This window comes from Panthera leo, chromosome F2 (genome assembly GCF_018350215.1).
Source record: "Panthera leo isolate Ple1 chromosome F2, P.leo_Ple1_pat1.1, whole genome shotgun sequence".
Taxonomy (NCBI): domain Eukaryota; kingdom Metazoa; phylum Chordata; class Mammalia; order Carnivora; family Felidae; genus Panthera; species Panthera leo.
Window position 1 is genome coordinate 13,017,052 of NC_056695.1, and position 20,657 is coordinate 13,037,708.

Genomic DNA, 20,657 nt, shown 5'->3' on the forward strand with positions numbered 1-20,657 from the left:
AGGGTAAAAAGATAGATACTTCTGACCAACCTCCACATTTGCTGAGTTACCAACCAGATATTATCGAGAGTTGATTATACAAGCACTTACATATATCGGTACATATTCATTGGAAGAAAATAAAAAGGTTCATTTCCTCACACTTTTCCCCTTGGACCCAGAGTTAACTTTAGAAACTCTGGAATTACATGACTCCCAAGATTACTGTCGATAGCATCCACGGATAGACATGTAAATGTATTCAAATTATATCAGATAATCAACTTGAAGTTTAACACAGTAAGATGTTAGCTGTAATTTACAGTGTTCTGGCTACTGACTCATGGTCCTGTAATTCTGACCAAGGGTAAGAGTCAGTTATTGATAATAATTCACTCTGCTTACCAATATTAAATTTGATCCAGGTCCAGTCAGTCATTTGCTAATAGGAATAGTCCAAGGTTCACTTTCCATACGCCTAAGAAATAAGCTTCTACTGCAAAGACCCTGGCTCTTGTTTTTGTTGTTGTTGTTGTTGTTGTTTAGACCCTGGCTCCTGTTTTTGTTGTTGTTGTTGTTTTGTTCCGTTTAAGTATTAGTCCCAAAACAGGCCATCGAAATGGAAAGAAAGCAAAGTATATATTTATATCATAGGTTTTTCCTGTGAAGAACTGGCTTTGGGTAAGAAACATCTCTGGACCCAGTAAATATAAAAATCCACCAATACTGCCAAGCCATATATAACAAAACCCATACTTGTGAAGAAGAAAAAAAAAACACACGGTAAAGGGCTTTGGCTGTAAAAAATGTGAACATCCATGACTTTGGAGCTTTTCAGATTCTAACCACCTCATTGAGTAGGTCAGGCTTGGACAACTCAAACTTTCTCCATGTGGCATAACCGCCAGCAATCAATATTGGCAGCTAAGCCACAACAGTAAGACACCTAGTATAAATATTAAAGTATACAGTGTATTTCCCCCACTCTGGTCCACAGAAGAGCTACATCATATCATTCTTTGTGTATGGGGGGTAGGAGAAAACAAATTGCAGTATTCTGGTATTTAAACTACTCGTTGGTACAACTAGAATGTTTTCCACTGAACTTAACAGTTGACAAGGGCTATGAACCGAGGAGGTCTGTATTTCCCATTCAAATCTCTGTGGGAGTAACATTGTTTCTTCTTCCTGCCTTAAAACACTATAGCTGTATATTCACAAGAATCATGTTTCTTTTTCTCCATTTTCAAATACTAGTACTTCCAAGTATCAAATATAAATTATAAAACTTTACTACCCTTCAGTATGACAGGCTGAAGTGTTCAACAAATATGCAGAAGTATCTGGACAAAACTATGACTCAAGTATGCAACCTTCCTGCGGTTCTTAAGACAAAAATACTACTTCAAGGAGAAAAAGGGAAATATTCTGGGGATATAATTCCTCAGCCTCTGAGAGCAGGCCTGAACCCAAGGGCGGAGGCGAATGCCTTGGAGTGGACAAGATCCAGTTCACTCATGGATGCATCCGGTCTACAAAAGCTTATCAAGGCTCTAGAATTGTTGACGGTGTTCCTTTTTGTTCTCCAGCCATGCCTGATGTGGTGCCAGCTAGGTCCTAGTCACGGACAAAAGGACAATCGCGTAATCCTTAGATTGTGTTACTCTACGATGATGCTACTCTAGGCATTTAGTCCTTGGATCACTTTCCTGTTAATTTTATTCAGGAAACAAGTTTTCAAAGAACACAATGTCCAACAATGTAGTTTTCAATAATCCAAACCATTATCAAAGATACGTTATTTTAAGTAATTTGGCCACAGAAGTAGGAAGTATGTAAACAGGCTGAATATTTTCGAAGTATATCATAAGGGCCATGGCCAGAAACAATGAAGTGAAATTAATGATGGCTGTTCAGAATATCTTGATTTACCCACACATATTTCATTCTCTCTTTATATTCCACAAGAAAAACCAAATCTTAAAATGTGAAATGTAAATATGAATGGGTACATTTCCTCAAATTGATAACATTTAGATACACGCAGATTTAAGAGTGCAGAAAGAAATACTTATGAAAGAAAGGCCAACCCTACGAAAGTTCAGCATATCTCAACTGTTACTATATCTACAAGCCAAGCTCTCCCTTATCTCCAGCTTCCTACCTACGTCTGTCCCTCTGGTTTCCCTGTGCCTTAATCCAAAGCCCATACCTTGAGCAGTCTCTCCAGTGAGAATGCACCCAATAAGTCTGGTTTATTTTGGGATACACACTCACTGAATTTGCTCCCCCCACCCCAATACCTTTCCCTGAACATACAGAGCCCATTAATGACTCCGTAACCAAAGAATTCACCAGGCTCTCGTTTTCAAACGACCTGCCAGTAACAGAGGTACAACTAAGCTACGATAACCTCACCAACTAAAAAAGAACTTTAGCTAGAAAATTCAATTCCACTCAAGCTTGTATTTCATGCAGAGAATTCAATCACTACAGAAATAGGGTCCGAGGACATAAGTGAGCCAGACTGCTCACTTCTGGTTTGTTTCAGCTAACTGTGAAGCCACAGGCTAATGGTGAATTAGGACATTTATATGGTAAGATAGTTTATCTTAGCCTTTGTGCATTTAATAGTCAAATGACCAAAATGAATGCTGAGATTCACCAAATTTGGTTCTACCTCCAAATATACAATTTTTATAAAAGGACAAGTTATAATTTGCCCATACCACATATATGTCTATTGTAAATGGCAATGTTCTAAGTTACAATGAATTAACCTCTTAATGGTTGCTTAAAAACATTACAGGAAATAAACTCTTGCAAACTAAAATACTAAAAATCAAGTTATTAATGTATTTGCTATGGAAATCAGTGTGTTCTATAGGCGAAATAATATATTTTAATATTTAATAGTTGATATTCCCTGACAAACCACAGAGCTGATTTCCAGCCCTCCCCCCAAAAAACCCAACGAAATGTAGCAGATGGAAGTAATATTATCTCTAAAAATGAGGAAACATGGCCCACATGAAGTTATCTTTAAAATGAAAAAGCTTCACTACTCAGAACCCATCGTTTAAAGTAATATAATGGAATAATAAACCATTTATAGGCAAGCAAATTAGCATCATTCCAATATGTTAAATTCTATATATTTTACTTCTTTTACATGTCCTGGATTATAGTCTTCTGAGGATTTACCATATTCATAGAAAAATTTAGATATGTAATAACAAAATCAGAGAAAATTCCATTAAGGTTAAGACAGAGAAAAAACTTCATGGATAGTAAGCTTCCACTGGCAAGCAGCAAACCTAATTCTTACTGAGCAGTAATAAGCAAACATAAACTAAGGTCAAAATTAGGAAGCTAAATTACACTTAATCACAACTATACCTTTTTTTTTTTTTTCATATTTAGAAGTTACTGTTTTATAAGGAAGTTAAGATTGACCATTGGTTATAAATGTGATATCCTCTCATTTTTTTTCATATCCACAAAATAGACACAAAACTGTGTATCTGAGATGAATTTCTTTGCACTAATACTCTGGCAAACATAGTGTACAATACTATGTCTTATTTGAAATTTTTCTAAATAATTTAGTATATAAAATTTTAATACATGTAACACTACATAGTAAAGTAAAGGAGGCAATGCTGTTTCACAAGCAGAAACACACATCTCACCAGGCCAGATTATATAAAATATTAAAATCAGCACCATCCTTTCTAGGAAGGCAGCATTTTAAAACAAATGATGGGGGGCGCCTGGGTGGCTCAGTCAGTTAAGCGTCCGACTTCAGCTCAGGTCACGATCTCGCGGTCTGTGAGTTCAAGCCCCGCGTCGGGCTCTGGGCTGATGGCCCAGAGCCTGGAGCCTGCTTCTGATTCTGTGTCTCCCTCTCTCTCTGCCCCTCCCCTGTTCATGCTCTGTCTCTCTCTGTCTCAAAAATAAATAAACATTTAAAAAAATTAAAAAAAAAATAAAACAAATGAGGGAATATCACATATTTATATATTACAAGAAATATCTCAATGGTAAAAGACAGGTAATTCTAGAGACAGAAAGAGAAAGTTTCAAGATTTCTAAAATAAAGAAACCCAGCCAAAAACTACTGGTTCATATTTTAATGTTACCTTTAAAATATGCATAGGACACTTTAAAATGTTTAGTACCACTATTTTATTTCAAAATGAATTTATGTAAGCCTTTAGAAACTTACATTTTCAAATGGAAGTGAATTATGTCAACTGATGATAATGAATGGCTATAATTACCATATCTGAAAACAGGCTAGGATGTTATCTATATGCTCAAATATTAAGTTCAGAATATGAAGTGCTTTAAATCTGAAAATAGATATGAAATTATTATGCTTATAAAAACATTACGTGCAAGAGCTATACACTTATCCACTTATAAAAGTAAATTGAAACGTAAGTCCATGGAAAAACAATTAAGCCATCAACACATCAGTAAGAATGAAATATACAATTAAATTGGGAAAATATCTTCCATAAAATGTGTACGACTGACATAGATATTATTAAGGCAAACATATTGTTTTGTTTCCAGCAAAAAGTAAAGAATCTACTTGCCTAATAAAACTTTGGCATCATCCACATCAAAATCTCCATCACCATCAGCATCATAGACTCCCAGTTTTCCTGCAAAAGGGAGGAAAAGATGGTTGGGAAGAAAGGAGAAAAGTTTGATAAGGTATTACCACTTACTGCAGGCCTGAACATTAGCCATAAATGTTACCGATCAATGCAATTCTTTGCTCTCTGAATCCTGAAAATCCTGAAGATCCTAACTGAACACCTTACCTACAAGTAAGTGACAGGCAATTCTCTTACAGATTCAGGAACTGTTTGGCTAACAATCTAAGAAATATAACTGAGATAAAATATTTTCTTTAAAGTTTTAATGATGTCTGATTTAATCCTTTCAGAAGAATTTTATTATGCTACTAAAAAATATTTTAGGTAAAATTTTCAACATATATAAGAAACATTCTTGAGGTGTTTCTAACATGAAATTTAATGCATCTAAAGTAGGAAAGTTCCTACCACCATCAACATTCAAAACAAAAGGAACACCCGCCAAACGTCAAATAAAGACTAAATATAATTAGTATTTATTAATATCAAGTATAAATACTGAAAATAAGAGGGCAATTAATTTTATATTTTATAAAATAATGATTTACAAAAGAAATATCATGACTCAACCTTAAAGACTTCTGGAAATAAAGTATGTAAAACTGGCTTTCTGAAATTCAAAGGAAAACTTAATTATCTCACCTAAAACTTAATTAGCACAGCTATCTATTAAAGAAAAAAAAAAGGATTAAACCACAACTTGAGAAGACAACAGAACCAGAGCCTTTCCTCTTCAAGCAGAATAAATATGTATCTTAAGGCTTTATTATCTAGGAGCACTGCTATGCTTAGCACTTCAAATATGAGTCGGATACATTCAACCCTAAAAAACGTCCTAAAATCAACATGATTTATAACCCATTATAGGATAATGGCTGTGAAGAGACATAACGTATGGAAATATTTTAAACAACAATCACAAATACAGCATTAGTACTAAAACATCAGTTTGTAGTACTGTTATCTCTTTAATAAAAAGTAAATTAAAACATTGCCTAAGAGCAGGCAGAACTTTTGGAGGAAAGTGGATGTGATCAATCTTTACCCTCCCAGAGCCCCCGTTCTACTTAGGGAACTAGTTAACTTGCTATGTAAAAGTCTGGTTTAGAAAACACATTAGAAATGATGGTGATAATAATAATAATAGTAATAATAGTGATGGACAGATAAGGCAGTATCGTTTCCATTACTAAGAAAATAGAAAGCACTGGTCTGCACGTTGAGGCAATCTACAGCACAGAGCTCAAGTAACATTAAAAAGACAAAATATCAGGGCGCCTGGGTGGCTCAGTCGGTTGGGCGTCCGACTTCAGCTCGGGTCATGATCTCATGGCCTGTGGGTTCGAGCGATCTGTGCTGACAGCTCAGAGACTGGAGCCTGCTTCGGATTCTGTGTTTCCCTCTCTCTCTTCTCCTCCCCCCTTGTGTTCTATCAAAAATAAATAAACATTAAAAAAAAAAAAGACAGAAAATACCATACTTTCTGACAAACTTAAAGGGGGAAATTGGTCCTACCACTTATATTCTCTGATGCATGTGACAACTAAGTTAATAAAATAAGGATGACGTTTTAGAGATATCACAAGTAGACTTAAAATGCATCTCCAAAGGCCTACCTTGAAGTACCTCTGATAAGTTATAACGGAAGTCCTTTGCTTTGGCTGCATGCATGTAAAAACATGAAAATTGTTACTTGCTCTTAAATGTATAATAATTTTAAATCTCTTCTTTTGTTTAATAGATGTTCCCTAGCAATATACCATAGTACGTCAACAAAAGCACAGATGTACTCAGCAGTTTGTCTCCAAACTAAAATTCTTCCTCTATTACTCTCACAGTCTATCCAGAGACACTCTGCTTTAATCACAATGAAAAGCTTCAACCAAAGGGAGATTACACATCAGCATGTTTTGCCTTTTCTCCCCCAGAAAGATGGCTATAATCTAACATCTAAAGCAGAAGGCTTTATGGAAGAGAGGGGATTTTCTATGCAACCTGCTACATATAGAACAGCACGGGTTTTGTTTTCAGTGACACGGTCCACATTTTTCACTGGATTATTAAAGAGGAAGACCACTTACAATAACCAAAAAGTGGAAACAACCCAAAGGTCCATCACAGATGACTGCATAAGCAAAATGTGGTGTGTTTCCATACAATGGAATACTATTCAGCCATAAAATGGAGTAAGTAGTGAACCTTGAAAACAGTATGCTGAATGCAAAATGTAGGATTGTATACGAAATATCAAGAATAAGCAAATCACAGATGCAGAAAGTATACTAGTAACCTGTACATTGCCAGTAAACTGTACATTTGCACATATCAACAATATTGAATTTTATGTTATATAAATTTTATCTCAATTTAAAAAAAGACTTCATGAGGCAGAAAAAAAAAACAAGGAATATGACTCTACAAATGGTAATGAATCATTAATGTAAAAAGTCATGAACAACTGCAGTGATTATTGGGAGAGAAAAGGAAAAATCAGGAGAAAGGAAGACAACTATCTGAAATAACATGACAACTGCAACAGCAGACAGATAGTACCTAACACACGCACACCTACACACACATGCACACCCCTATCCCAACACCTACACGCACATGCACACACACCAATCTCAGCACCTACACACACACACGCATCCCTATCCCGGCACCTACACAGCACAGACACACCTTTATGGCAACACCTACACATACAGACACACCCCACCTCACCACCTACACACACACACGCACCCTTATCCCAACACTTACACAGACACACCCCCATCCCAACACCTACACACATACCTCTATCCCCTATCCCAATACCTACACATACATACCTTTATCCCAATACCTACATACATATACATACTCCTATCCCAACACCTACACACATATACAACCCATCCCAGCACCAATACATACACACGCACGCATGCACACACACACACACACACACACACACACACACACACATTCATTCCAAAAAGAAGAAGGGGTATGCTTCAAAATGCTTTCTAAGGAAGGGTCTTGCAAATTGGGTCTTGAAATAAATTCAGTGGCTCATGAATACTTAAAACTCCTAACACGATGAATAAAAATGAGAGTACTCCATTTCCTAAGAGTTAAGTGCTATTTGATAAAACTTTTGTGTGATATACATACAGTATAAAGCCTTTTTTTTTTAACTGCAGCTCATGTTCAAAGAAGCTGAAAAGTCATTACTCCCAGGTAACCCTGCTAACATCCCCTTGTATTTCCACCCTGTTGAGAACAAGTGAAAGCCTACAGAAATTAAGAGTATGCCCCCAAATAATGACAAATCTTTAAGATTACTAAAGAATGTCTTTTATGCTTTTACAAATTCACAAAAGAAATGATACCAAAATTCTTACCTAAAACTTCCTCATAATCAACAAGATCAAACCAGACGACAGCTACTGATGTCCAGACTCCCAGCAACGCAATGACCATAAACCATGTGAAAAATGAACTTCCAGAAAGTCCTCCTTTCCTCCCATTTTTATGTCCTCCATGCTTTGTATCTGTTTAAAAATAAAGCAGATGAACAATGTCATTATACAAGATGACACTTTATTAAACACCTCTTTTTCCTGAATTATTTCTCCAGTAATTTGAAAGTGTTTACATTGGTAAATCATTTCAAAAACAGTTTTCACTCAAATTCTCAGAACATGTTATGTAAAATGAAGATTTTGAAACAGAAAAGATTCTGTTTAGACCCAACACTACATATGTAAAACTTTGACTTAGAAGTAATGAAAGAAACAAACTACTCGTTGGCTAACAATTTTTTAAAAATAAAATGTGATATAACATGTGTATTATATTATATGCAATACATATGATATGTATACCTTCCAAGTTCTTTACCCAAACCACCTAAATATAACCTCCCCTAAAGTTCAGTGCCTATCAACAATTTAATGAAATCCTATAGAAATGTAGCCAAATCCTTTTCTCTGACCCACTTAGTGTCTGTAGAATCTTAAAACGCCTCTTAATGGTCACAGAAAATATCTCCCCCCACAATGGCTCCATATTCTTATCCAGAGAAGGACAGAAGAAGGAACAAGACTATTTAGAGCAAAGAGAGGTCAAGGAAGAAGGGAAGCAAAATAGCACAATTAGTCCCCCTCTGTGACAAGATCCACTGGGGTCTAAGGAAGCAGGAAAAGGCTCATCATGCACAATCCAATCGGTCTCAATGCAGGAAACAGCTTTGTCAACTCTGTCCGCTGAGTGTCATGTATCACATCTCGTGTGTTAAATACACCTTCTCTTCTGGAAATATTCTTACAGCCCAAAGTAAACAAACAAACAAAACATGACAGTCAAGTGACACTGTGAGAAAATGGACAGCACTGTCCTTGAAAGAAAGGACCACGGTATTCAAATTTCTCTTACAAAGGAACATAGTAAATACTATTAAAAGGATAGGTCGTATTCCCATATGCCCTTGAGAAAAGGAAAAGTTCAACCAGGTAGTAGAGCAGGACACTGTCTTCTCTCTGTGGAACGCGGGTCATACATTTTAAAGGGCTTCCACGCGCACAACTGCATGTGACTCTCACAGAGGTCTTGTCAGTGTATCTCGAGAGGGCATTTCTGGATGTCTGTAAAGAACAATTCTTTATCCTGTGCAATTGTGCCTCACACTGCTGGGCAGCTGGCATCCCTGGTTCCCTTGGGTCCCAAAGGTAAGGAGCTCCCGGTGATTATGACAAACAAAAGCACCGCCAATGACCCTACAAGGGTGATGCCTGGTTCAGAACCACTGCGGGTAAGGACAGGAATAATCAACGCTGTTTTATAGAAAAAAGTTCAAATGATTCACCAGGACAAGTTGGGTAGAGCTAGGAATTAAATCTGACTTCCACGGTCCTGAGTTCCTTGATCCATACGGGTGAACCAAATTACAGGATTTCAAAAAAAACAAAAAAACAAACAAACAAAAAAAAACGCACTAGCTCTAATCTAGAACCTGCTTTCTGATTCCTAAATCCAACTCTCATTAAAGAATGCTGGTAGTAGTTTTCCAATGGCTCACATCAAGAATATACTGCCAAATCTTCTAGAAGAAAAAAAACGAAATGAAAATCTTATTAAAAGGATAATTTTTTTTAAATAAACCACTAGATCAACTTTTCAAAAGGGGCCACAAAAACTAAATCAGTCTGAGAAAGTGAGAGTGTATATATGTATACACACTCAAATACATGTATTTTTTCTAGATATCCATATTTAATTATGTAAAATTATGACTAAATAAGACAAATGTAATTCTTAAAAAAAAAGTCAATTTTCTTTTCTTATGTTAACATTAGGACCAGATTTATAATCATATGGTGAATTCACAAAAGAATACTTACCAAATAACATATGGCCATCTACTATTTCTTATATGATTATTAAAAGTCTCCTAAAGGCTGGCTATCTAAAAACATAATGTATACTTTTTCAAATTCTCTCCGGGCATAGATTATAATGTTACATATTAAATGCACTTAAAACAGGCTTTCCTGTTTCATTACCTGAACACAGCCATGGGAGGGGGAGACTGGGTGAAAACTTCAGAAATGTTGGTGGGTGAAAGTGATGATTTCTGATATTACTGAACAATATAGAGCATCACTAAAGTTTTAAAAAATAAGAGAAAAAAGTGAGGACAGAGGAGTAGCATAGATACACCAGCAGTGTTGTGTGTTTATTAAACTCCTATACATATGAAGACTTTTCAAAAAAAAAATTAATGTTTATTTTTGAGAAAGAAAGAGAGAGAGAGAGACAGACAGACAGACCATGAACGGGGAAGGGGCAGAGAGAGGGAGACACAGAATCCGAAGCAGGTTCCAGGCTCTAAGCTGTCATCAGCACAGAGCCCAACATGGGGTTTGAACTCACAAACCATGAGATCATGACCTGAGCAGAAGTCAGACGCTTAACCAACTGAGCCACCCAAGAGCCCCATGAAGACATTTTTAATGCTGTATAGGGGCACCTGGATGGCTCAGTTGGTTGGGCGTCCAGCTTTGGCTCAAGTCATGATTTCATGGTTCATGGGTTGGAGCCCCATGTCGGGCTCTGTGCTGGCAGCTCAGAACCTGGAACCTGCTTCAGATTCTGTGTCTCCCTTTCTCTGCCCTATACCCACTCATACTCTGTCTCTCTCTCTCTCAAAAGTAAATAAACATTAAAAAGAATTTTTTTTAATGCTGTATAAAAAAACTTTTATTTCTATATTCATACAAATATATGCACATATACTCTCATTTATATAGAATACTAATTATAATAAGAAAAATGCCTTCTGAAATACCCATTTACTGCCAAATACGGATTTATAATTTAAAATGAGTTTGTAATGAAATCGTTAATGAAACAAAATAATTACTTGAATTCAAAGATCAATTCTATGTCCATTTCTCTTTCTTAAAGCAGAAATGAAGGAAAATTTCTAAGATTCTCAAAACTAAAGTATCACTTAACCAAGTTAATTCAGTAAATACTCATCTAAGTTACTGACCTGCAACACTAAATATAAGTAAAAGTGCGAAAAGTGTTTTTAAAAAAATCATATAAATGCATGCACCACAGCAGAGCTCAGGGATGGGGGGGAGGGGGAGCCAAACACAGTAAAGAGCATACTTTATCTACAGACCGTTTACATTTGTTTTAGAAATGAGGCTAACAACTTTGATCACGTTTCCTAACTTACTGCAAAAAACTACAGAATATACTTTACAGACAACCTCACCTGAGTCAAAGCAACAAAGTGCTCAAAGAAATTAGAAACCAACAGTGCTGATGGAAGGCAGGCCTGTAGGAGGTATGAAAACCAGCAGCAAGATAAAGAATTTGAAAAGAATACATGGCAGGGGGCTATTCCCCTTGAACTGTCCTTAAAACAGTCTTATGAACAAGGGAATAATGACCATCAAATTGAGTCTGTCATTAAAATAATATTTCGAACTGTTTAAGAATGCAAAAAATGGGGGTGCCTGGGCGGCTCAGTCAGTTAAGCGTCCGACTTTGGCTCAGGTCATGATCTCACAGTTTGTGGGTTGGAGCCCATGTCGGGCTCCATGCTGACAGCTCAGAGCCTGAAGCCTGCTTCTCTCTCTCTGCCTCTCTGCTCACACTCTGTCTCTCTCTCTCTTAAAAATAAATAAATGTTGAAAAAAAAAAGAATGCAAAAAATGTACAATAAATCTTAGATTTTTTCATTTAAGATACTGTTTATCAAACAGATTAATCACTTTAAAAGAGATTAATGTCAAAAAAAGGGTAAATGTTACTTAGCTAGAATATGAAATTATTAGCAATATTTTATCCATCCTTCATAATGTCAAATAAGTTGTTACTCTAGTATTATTAATCTTATTACGGTTAATATTTACTAATTCCATAAAGGAACAAACAGCAAATTATAAAAAGGAGTCTTTCCCAGGACATCTTCGTTAGGAGAATGTTTCAACTGACACCAAATAATACTCCCTTGATATGTCACTTTGAAAATATGGCGTACCTAGTCCCAAAGGGCAGATTAGTTTCTGTCCAATGAACTGAAATAAACACAGTAAGATAAACACTTCAAGAGAAACACCTTAAAGAGACCTGAAATCAGCACTTTGTCCCAAAGCTATTTCTAGTAGTCAACCCTATTTTCTAAGATCAGAATAAATCTGAGAGTGTTCATTTCATTTTCTGACTCATGATTCCACCTGTAGTCCCAGGGATTAGTCAAGATTTTGTTAATGGAGGTTAAGAATATGGCAAGAACTGTGGGATTCATTTTCTTCCACACTGACCCACCAAAAGTAATGACCTCCAAATCAGAACACTGTTCTTACTACCAAACACAGAAAATTACCACAGCGAGCAATGAAATGTGCGTCTACAAAACGTGGGCTAGGGACCATAGGTAAATTTAATTGTTCATTTGAGGAAAAAGAAAATAAGACATGCCCCAGCACCTGAACAGGGGTCAGTCAGTCACTTAACTGGATTACGACAAACTGGATTACAAATCAACTATGTCCAAGTTTTGCTTAGCGTTATGCTGATGATTTCATAAATTTATACATAAGCCCCACACATTTAAAGTTTAAAAAAAAAACCATAAAAGCTGTCAAGCCACTCATCAAACTGATTATTTTTTTTATGTTACAAAGCATCACCTTTTGGAAGCCAAGAACTGGTAAATGTGGGTCAGAAGTACCAGCTGATTTTACCTAACTATGTAGATTATGTAATCACCAGAGAAACAGGGAGAAATGTCTTCTAAAAGAACTAAAGATACATATTTCATATTCTTCTTCATGGCTGGATGAGGTACTTCATCAGAATAGTCAGGTGACCCATTCTAACCATTTATTTAAAACAGTGTTCAAAGTAAAGATATTCATATTTTCCATACTAATAATAGACTCCTTCCAGTGGCCACTTAGGCAGCTGAGAGTTGGGAGCTGTCTTGGTGTCTTAATACGTCTTTTTTTTTTTTTCCATAAATAAATTTTTGACATAATGAACTGGGACGGGAAGGTTACAGAAATCTGGGGTCTTGAGATGGGGTTCTGTTTGTGAATGTATGTGCCACAGCAGGACTGCGGTGCTCTTACCACTCTGCTAGGGTTACCTAATGTAACAAATGAACATATATAAATAAAAAGTCCAAATCAATTTGAAAAACAAAAACATAACGAGCTAATGTAGCTTGCTTTCAACTAAATGGAAAGACATTCTTAACTCACAAACTAAAGCAAAAACAAATATACAAAAATGTAAATTCAACACATTATTTAAGAACCCTTGAAGCTAATGATTCAGTTTAAAAACAAAATAAAACACTAGCATCTTTACTTTGCATTTATCACCCGCTTCGCAAAAATTAGGTCAGTTTCCACACATGGTAAAGCCTGAGTCAAGCTCTGCTTGCACCAACGAAGTGTGCTCACTAATACAAGACTTACACATGTCTTTGATTTCCTATAATGTCATATGAGATCTAAATCTAACTACACACAATTCTTTGAATTTACTGTAATTATAAGACCAAAGAAGACTGCTTGTACATTTTTCTGAAGTTTTTAAAATGTGGTTTCTGCTTTTACAAATATATAATCTAATATACTAAAAGGTATTCTAAGACACCAAAACATATTCAGATCAAGGACAGATTACTCCAGGAAAAATTAAACTACCATGAAAAGGTGTTGTCTCCAGGAGTTCTAAATAGAAAAGATGTAGAAAACGTAGTCGAACAGTCAAAACTATTTTAAAGGTGCACAACTGAAAATAAAGCTAAAAGCTGTCAGCTAGATCCCAAACCACTTTTAAACCAAACAATAAAAATGTACCTTTACCTTCAGCCATTTTGGTTTCTTCAATCCATGAAGAGTATATATGGAAGACAAAAATCAGCTATCAGCAGGTATCACGCACGCCAAGTGCCCTTCCCTACAGAGCTTCAGACTGGCCAACTGTTCCACGGGCAAGGCCTCTAGAACTGAAATTGGACCTGACTGCAAACTCTGCTCAGCAGTTATTTTTAGAGGCCCCTTCCTCATGGCCAAATACCGCTAATCACTCAGGCTGAAATGCTCTCCTAACAATGTGACAGCCTTTCTCCCACTTACGGGATTCCTTTCTCGGTTGGTGCTGTCTCCCAACTCCAAACCTTAAAAAAATTATGCATGCTGGACAAAATGAAATGAAACAGAGTGTGTTGCCAGGTCTGTTTTCTTGGAGTCAGTCTCGAATGGTTTTAGCCTAAGGACCGAATCATTCAAAACTGAAACAGGCCTTTCTGGAACACGTGGCCCCACGCAAAACCAGCTTGATCTGGCCCTTCAGGGTCTAATGAAATCCTACATGAAAAGACCATTACTTAGTTTGTTTGAATGAGACAGAAAACTAAATGGTAAGAAATTAATTAATGCTCTAGAATTCTGATTCACAGGTATGATCATTCCAAGTCTAATTCCTAATGCAGCAAAAGTAAAAAAAAAAAAAAACAAAACATATTTCCCCAGAGAAGAAGGGAGAAGGAGCTGGGAATGAAAGCATGGAGGGAAGATAGGCAGGGGAGGAATGGGGGAGAGGGAGGGCCAATAGGCTGGAAGGGAGCAGGCAGGGAAAGAAGGAACTCTGAAGTGTGGCAACAGTGATCCAGGAAACAGGACCTCAGAGAAAATACTGGAAAGACAGTGTGCAACTGTTTCTGATTTTTTCCACTTCCTTCCAATCCCAACTCCACATAGTTCCTTCTGGGAAGTAAAACCAGCCCAAAGTTACTACCATTTATTCACTGATTTAAAATTAGCAGTTCACAGAATTCATCAGAACTCTGATTAGTACATTAAATTAATTTAGCACAAATGGCATCGAGAGCAAGGCAGCAACCTTTATTTATGAGGGTTTAATTTTTTTTTTCCAGCCAAACTGAATGCTTCACAAGCAAATTAAACATTTAAATGTTTTGAAGAGGAGTCAGTCGCCTATGGTACCCATATTTGATGGCCAAGAGCTGAAAGAGTGAACAAGGCATCAGGGCAACTGAACAAAACTGCTGAGCGTCCCAGGTGTCCTCTGACCAAGAGCCATTTCCTCAAAGATCCGTCCTGCAAAAGTGAGTGAGTGCTAAAATGTTACATGATTGTGAATCAGTTGTTGACAGGGAATTAAGAAGACCCGCCACCATACAAATTTATTTGACAAATATTTCGGAGGTTTTCTTTTGTTGTTTTCAGAGAGAGGAAGAGTGACAAGAGACCTGTCCTGGGGCCACAGGAAACCAAGCCACTATACTCACATGGTAGGCAGCCCATTTCAGACTTAAGAAACCCGGATTCGATTCCTGGCTTCCTCACTGACTTTGATTTGGGGGCCTCAATTTCCTTGCCTTTACAATGCATCTTGGCATTAAACCAGGCGTGCAAGTGTTTGTTGAATTCATCCATGCGATACGTTTCCAATGAATCAGTTGGGACACATGCACAAGCCCCCACCCCTCCAATCCCAATTCTGTTTCATGACACCAGCCTGCCACCACGGCTGCCCAAGCTGCCGGAGTTCCTTCTCTCCCTTTATGGGCCTGCACCAAGGCAGCTGCATTCTGAATTACAGGTCTGTGGCCAACGCCGAATTGAGATGAGAATCACGCCTACTAAATTCGGGGGTACCTCACCCCTGAGGCTTCTCCAACACAGCTCCAATCATCCCCCTTGACAAATGTTCATCACACACATTGACACCATCTTCTCCTTCACCTTTTACAAGTTTTACAGGTTTTTAAGAAAAGGTCTTCCCTCCCTAGTGGCACAATAACAGCACACCTGCTATTTGAGATAGGGTGAACAGGCTAAGTCTGTGAAATAACATGTAACCTGTCTTCTTCCTTAAGGAAAAAGAAATTCTGAATTCCAAGTTACTCTCACTTATAATAAGCACAACTTATTTTTATGACAGGAAATATTTATGAAAAGTTTAAAAATAAATTCATGTGCATATAGAAAATCACGGTTTTAAAACCCTGGCAATGACAACTAAAGTCAAACTAAAGTCATAAATTATTCCTCGTAATCAATCGCTGCTGGGGCTAATAGCAAATTCCTACATCCAGACAAAGATCAAACTCCTAACATGTGCTCTGAGACTATTATTATCAGCCTGATGCCACTGGAGACCACAAAAGCCCAGTCTCATGTCCACGGAAGCAGGTAGAGCCTGGCATCCAAAACATGCCAGGGGAAATCCATGAGACTGTTCACGGGTCCCAAGGACTACTTCCCTCCCCTCACCCAATCAGCTTTCATTCGCAGCAGTGGCTCTCGGGAGCACATCACAGTCACCTGGAGGGCTTGTCAAAACACAGACTGCTGGGCCCACTCCCAGAGTTTCTGAGCCTCTGGGGTCCGAGAACGTGCATTTCTAATAGGTTCCCACCCGGGTGACTGGAGGCAGCTGGTGCCGGGACCACACATGAAGAGAACCATTGCACGGCTTCCCGTGCTAGCCAGCTCTGATTCTCAGGCTCTGGAGGAGGAGGAAAGCAGGGCTTGCTTTGACCAGTTTGCCGAGCATCATTTCCTCACCCCCTAAAAAAGAAATAACAACAAAACCCCCTCTTCCTCTGAGACCCATGCCGTCCAGTTATACTGCCCTCCAACCTGCCTCCTCACTGCCATCGACCACCTGCGGTGCTCTCTCCCCTCAGTGACGTACTCACCTGGAAACCAGCCAGTACCGTGTGATGTCAATGTCCACCTGTGTGGCAAATGTGACAAGTTCTCTTTCCTTCATTTCTTCACCCCCAGTGACCTTGCTCCCCTCCATCCTATAGCCAACATTCATTCATTCATTCATTCATTCATTCATTCAAGGCGGAGAAGGGGCAGAGAGAAAGGGAGAGAGAAAATCCCAAGGAGGCACAGAGCCCCATACACGGCTCAAACTCACCCACTGTGAGATCAGGACCTGATCCGAAACCAAGAGTCGGATGCTTAACCAACTGAACTACCCAGGCACCCCCCCCCAACATTTATTATTATATCCCTACCGGGGCTCTTGTGACAAACCCACCCTAATTCACCTGTCTAATGGCATCTTCATCCTTGTTGAGGCATCTCTGTAGCTTCCCTGGCACAACCATCTTGACAGGTTCTGTAACCTTGCTGAGAAAGCTCTGTTGGCTTGAGTCTATCATGAGAACTGCAGGATAGCCAAAGATACCAAAGATACCAAAATCTATTTCTTCAAACACACACACACACACACACACACACACACACACACACCCCTCATCTACATATAGTCTCCACAGCAAACATGAGCAACTTTTTTGACATCTAATTATTAAATAGCCAGTATTACAGAGAGAACTCCTCAGACATTGAGTGAAATCTACTTGCACACACCCCCCCGAGCTAGGGAGCACCACCTCTAAATGCGAAGGTTTAGGCTGTCCCGAGTATGTGATGCACAGAGTAAAAACACCCACTCGGATCACACACCCTCCTATTTTTCCAGCTCGTTTACTCAACAACTTCTTCTTGGATCCTGTAGTTCTCTTGCTTCTACTTTCTTCTGAACTCCTCCTCGCCTGCTGCCTTCACATCTTTCCATGTTGAGAGTCCACAGTTCATCGGTTAAGTCACTCCCTGACTCACTAAAGCCTTTGCTCCTCAATCCATTCGTTGCATCAATCCGCCATAACGGTCTCTCTGGATGAACACAATCACTCACCCTATCCACGACTGTTAAGGGCAGCAAGGGACACCAAAAGAAATCACGCACAGGACACAGTGGAGCGAATCCCAACGGGATTCAATGCCTGTCAATCCTGCACACATCTCTGGAACACTCCCTTTCCTGTTCTCCAGAAGGACTATTTCAAACATCTCTGCCCCTCAAGAATCCTATTTTCTCATACTCGGAAAACGCCATAGCCTCTTATAGCACAGAAGACAGAAGCATCAGCAGGAAACCATCTGGACTGCACTGCCACCCATCACAAACCTACATTCACCAGCATCCATTGTTTTCCTCCCAATTCCTCAGCTACCTCACCCTCCTTATCCTTTCACTCTCCGGTACTGTCAGCCTTTCTGCCTTTACTACATCTTCCCTCAAGCCCAGAGTGAGCCCCTGCTCTTTCTCCTTCCCATCATAGATGAAATTCTCAACAGAGCTATGATTTCACTGCTTTCATTTTGTGATGGCCCACTCACTCCTTACCCCCTGTACGTAGGCTGCGATGTAGCTTCTGCACAGGGCAGTCACTCTAATGTGACGCCAATGACTTCCATGTTGCTGAATCCAATGGAGTATTTTCAGTCCTCATCTAACTTGCCCTCTCAAAGGAATTCTTCCTCCTAAAACATTCTCTTTCCTTGCTTGACTTTTTCTGATTCTTCATCTCGTATTTCTTCTACCTTTCTGAACTTTCTACTTCTCAATCTCCTTTGCTACTTCATTCTCCTCTAGTTGACTTTCAAATGTGGAAATTCCATATGCCTTGCTCCTATGCCGTCTCCCTAGTTGACTAATGCATCCATAGGCTTAAACTTTCCTCTCCTTTTAGGTCCAAACGTATCTGTCTACTCAATATCCATTTGAATCCGTATGGAAAACCCAAACTCTGCATACACACAACTGAACCCATGATCTTTCTCCTCTCCTCTCTGTCCAAATCTCAGGAACACTTCCATCAAAAGCCAGCTGCTTAAACCAAAAACTTGGCATTCATCCTTGACTTCATCCTCTTTCTTTTCCCAAATACCCATCTCTCAAGTCAGAGTCTCTCTAGCAGGCTGTTGCAAATGGCTTACACCTATGCCAAGACGTGAATTCCCCTCAGCCCCTGGGTCATCCTTGCCTATTTACCCTGGCATGATATTTTAAAAAACCATTTCTATGTGCCATGACATAAAAGAAGTGGAAAACTGTGTCTCAAACCACCCATAGTTCTGCCCCTCTACTGAGACCACCCAAATCCATGTTACCATCATCTCATAGGCTACTATAATACTTTAACATACTTTTCCTGCTCTATACAGCAGCCACAATAATTTTTTCAACCCGATTGTATCATTACCCTTTTTTTAAAAAAAACCCTATTTTTCTTAGGGGTTCACACTGTTCTTAAGATAAAATAAAAACCTTTGATGTGGCCTATAAGACTCTATTTGACATGGCCCCAGCCAACCACTCTGGCTTTCATTTTGTGTCACTTCCTATGGCTGTGTATGTTCCAGATACAAAACACTCACCCTGCTCTGGTCCTGCAAAGGCCATGCCCTCTTCCTGAATGAACGTCAACACTGGGTTACCACCACATAGTTGCCCCCAGCCCAGCTATCTACTGCTTGTTCTTCTTAAATCCCACCTCTCCAAGGAGGCTTTCCCATAACACTGTGATGGCATTTTCTTTTTCTTTCTGTTTCTCTTTGTTACTATGATTATTATTTTCTCTTTCATCATGAGAAGTGTACTCTTTAATCTCCATCCCCTATTTCACTCACTGCCCCACCTACCTCCCCTCTGGTAACCATCAGTTTGTTCTCTATAGTTAAGAGTCTGTTTCTCGGGGGGTGGCTAGGTGGCTGAGTCGGTTAAGTGTCCAACTCTTGATTTGGGCTCAGATCATGATCTCACAGTTCATGATATCGAGCTCCACTTTGGGCTCTGTGCTGATAGCCCGGAGCCTGCCTGGGATTCTCTCTCTGCGCCCCTCCCCACCCTGTGCACGCAAGTTCTCTCTGTCTCAAAATAAATGAATATACATTTTTTAAACGAAGACTTTTTCTTGGTTTGTCTTTTTGCCTTTGCTCATTTGTTCTGTTTCTTAAATTCCACACATGAGTGAAATGTTTGTCTTTCTCTGACTTATTTCGCTTAGCATTATACTCTCTAGCTTCATCCATATTGTTGCAAATGGCAAGATCTCATGCTTTGTTATGGAGGAATAATATTCCACTATATACACATACCACTTCTTTATCCATTCACCTATCAATGGACAGCTGAGCTGCATCCATAGTTAGGCTGTTGTAAATAATGGTGCAATAGACACAGGGGTGCACGTATCCCTTTGAATTTGTGTTTTTGCATTTTGGGGGTAAATACGATTACTGGATCATAGAGTAGTTCTATTATTCATTTTCTGAGGAACCTCCATACTGTTTTCAGAGTGGCTGCACCAGTTTGCCTTCCCACCAACAGAACAAGAGGGCTCCTTTTTCTCTACATCCTCACCAACATTTGTTATTTCTTGTGTTTTTATTTTAGCCATTCTGACAGGTATATTTGACAGATGTATCTGACAGGTGTCTCTTTCATTGAAGTTTTGATTTACATTTTCATGATGAGTAATGTTGAGCACCTTTTCATGTGTCTGTTGACCATCTGTCTGTCTTCTTTGGAGAAATGCCTGTTCATCTCTTCTGCCCATTTTTAACCGGAGTATTTATTTCTTGGGTGTTGAGTGGT

At 38.7% G+C, this 20,657-nt stretch overlaps 1 protein-coding gene across 4 annotated transcripts in view; it reads right to left on the reverse strand.

Annotated features, from left to right (window-relative positions):
* ASPH (aspartate beta-hydroxylase) overlaps positions 1-20,657 on the reverse strand; it is a 225,241-nt gene that overhangs the window by 175,266 nt on the left and 29,318 nt on the right. The window contains exons 1-3 of one of the 4 annotated variants that reach the window (XM_042924217.1): positions 14,033-14,114; positions 8,042-8,191; positions 4,584-4,652 (exon numbers count right to left, since the gene is read on the reverse strand). In XM_042924217.1, coding sequence (XP_042780151.1) covers positions 4,584-4,652; positions 8,042-8,191; positions 14,033-14,042 — 229 coding nt within the window. In that variant the 5' untranslated portion in view covers positions 14,043-14,114. Of the gene's footprint in view, positions 1-4,583; positions 4,653-6,265; positions 6,311-8,041; positions 8,192-14,032; positions 14,171-20,657 lie in introns of those variants that run through there. The other 3 variants (XM_042924214.1, XM_042924216.1, XM_042924215.1) reach the window with 3 other exon arrangements.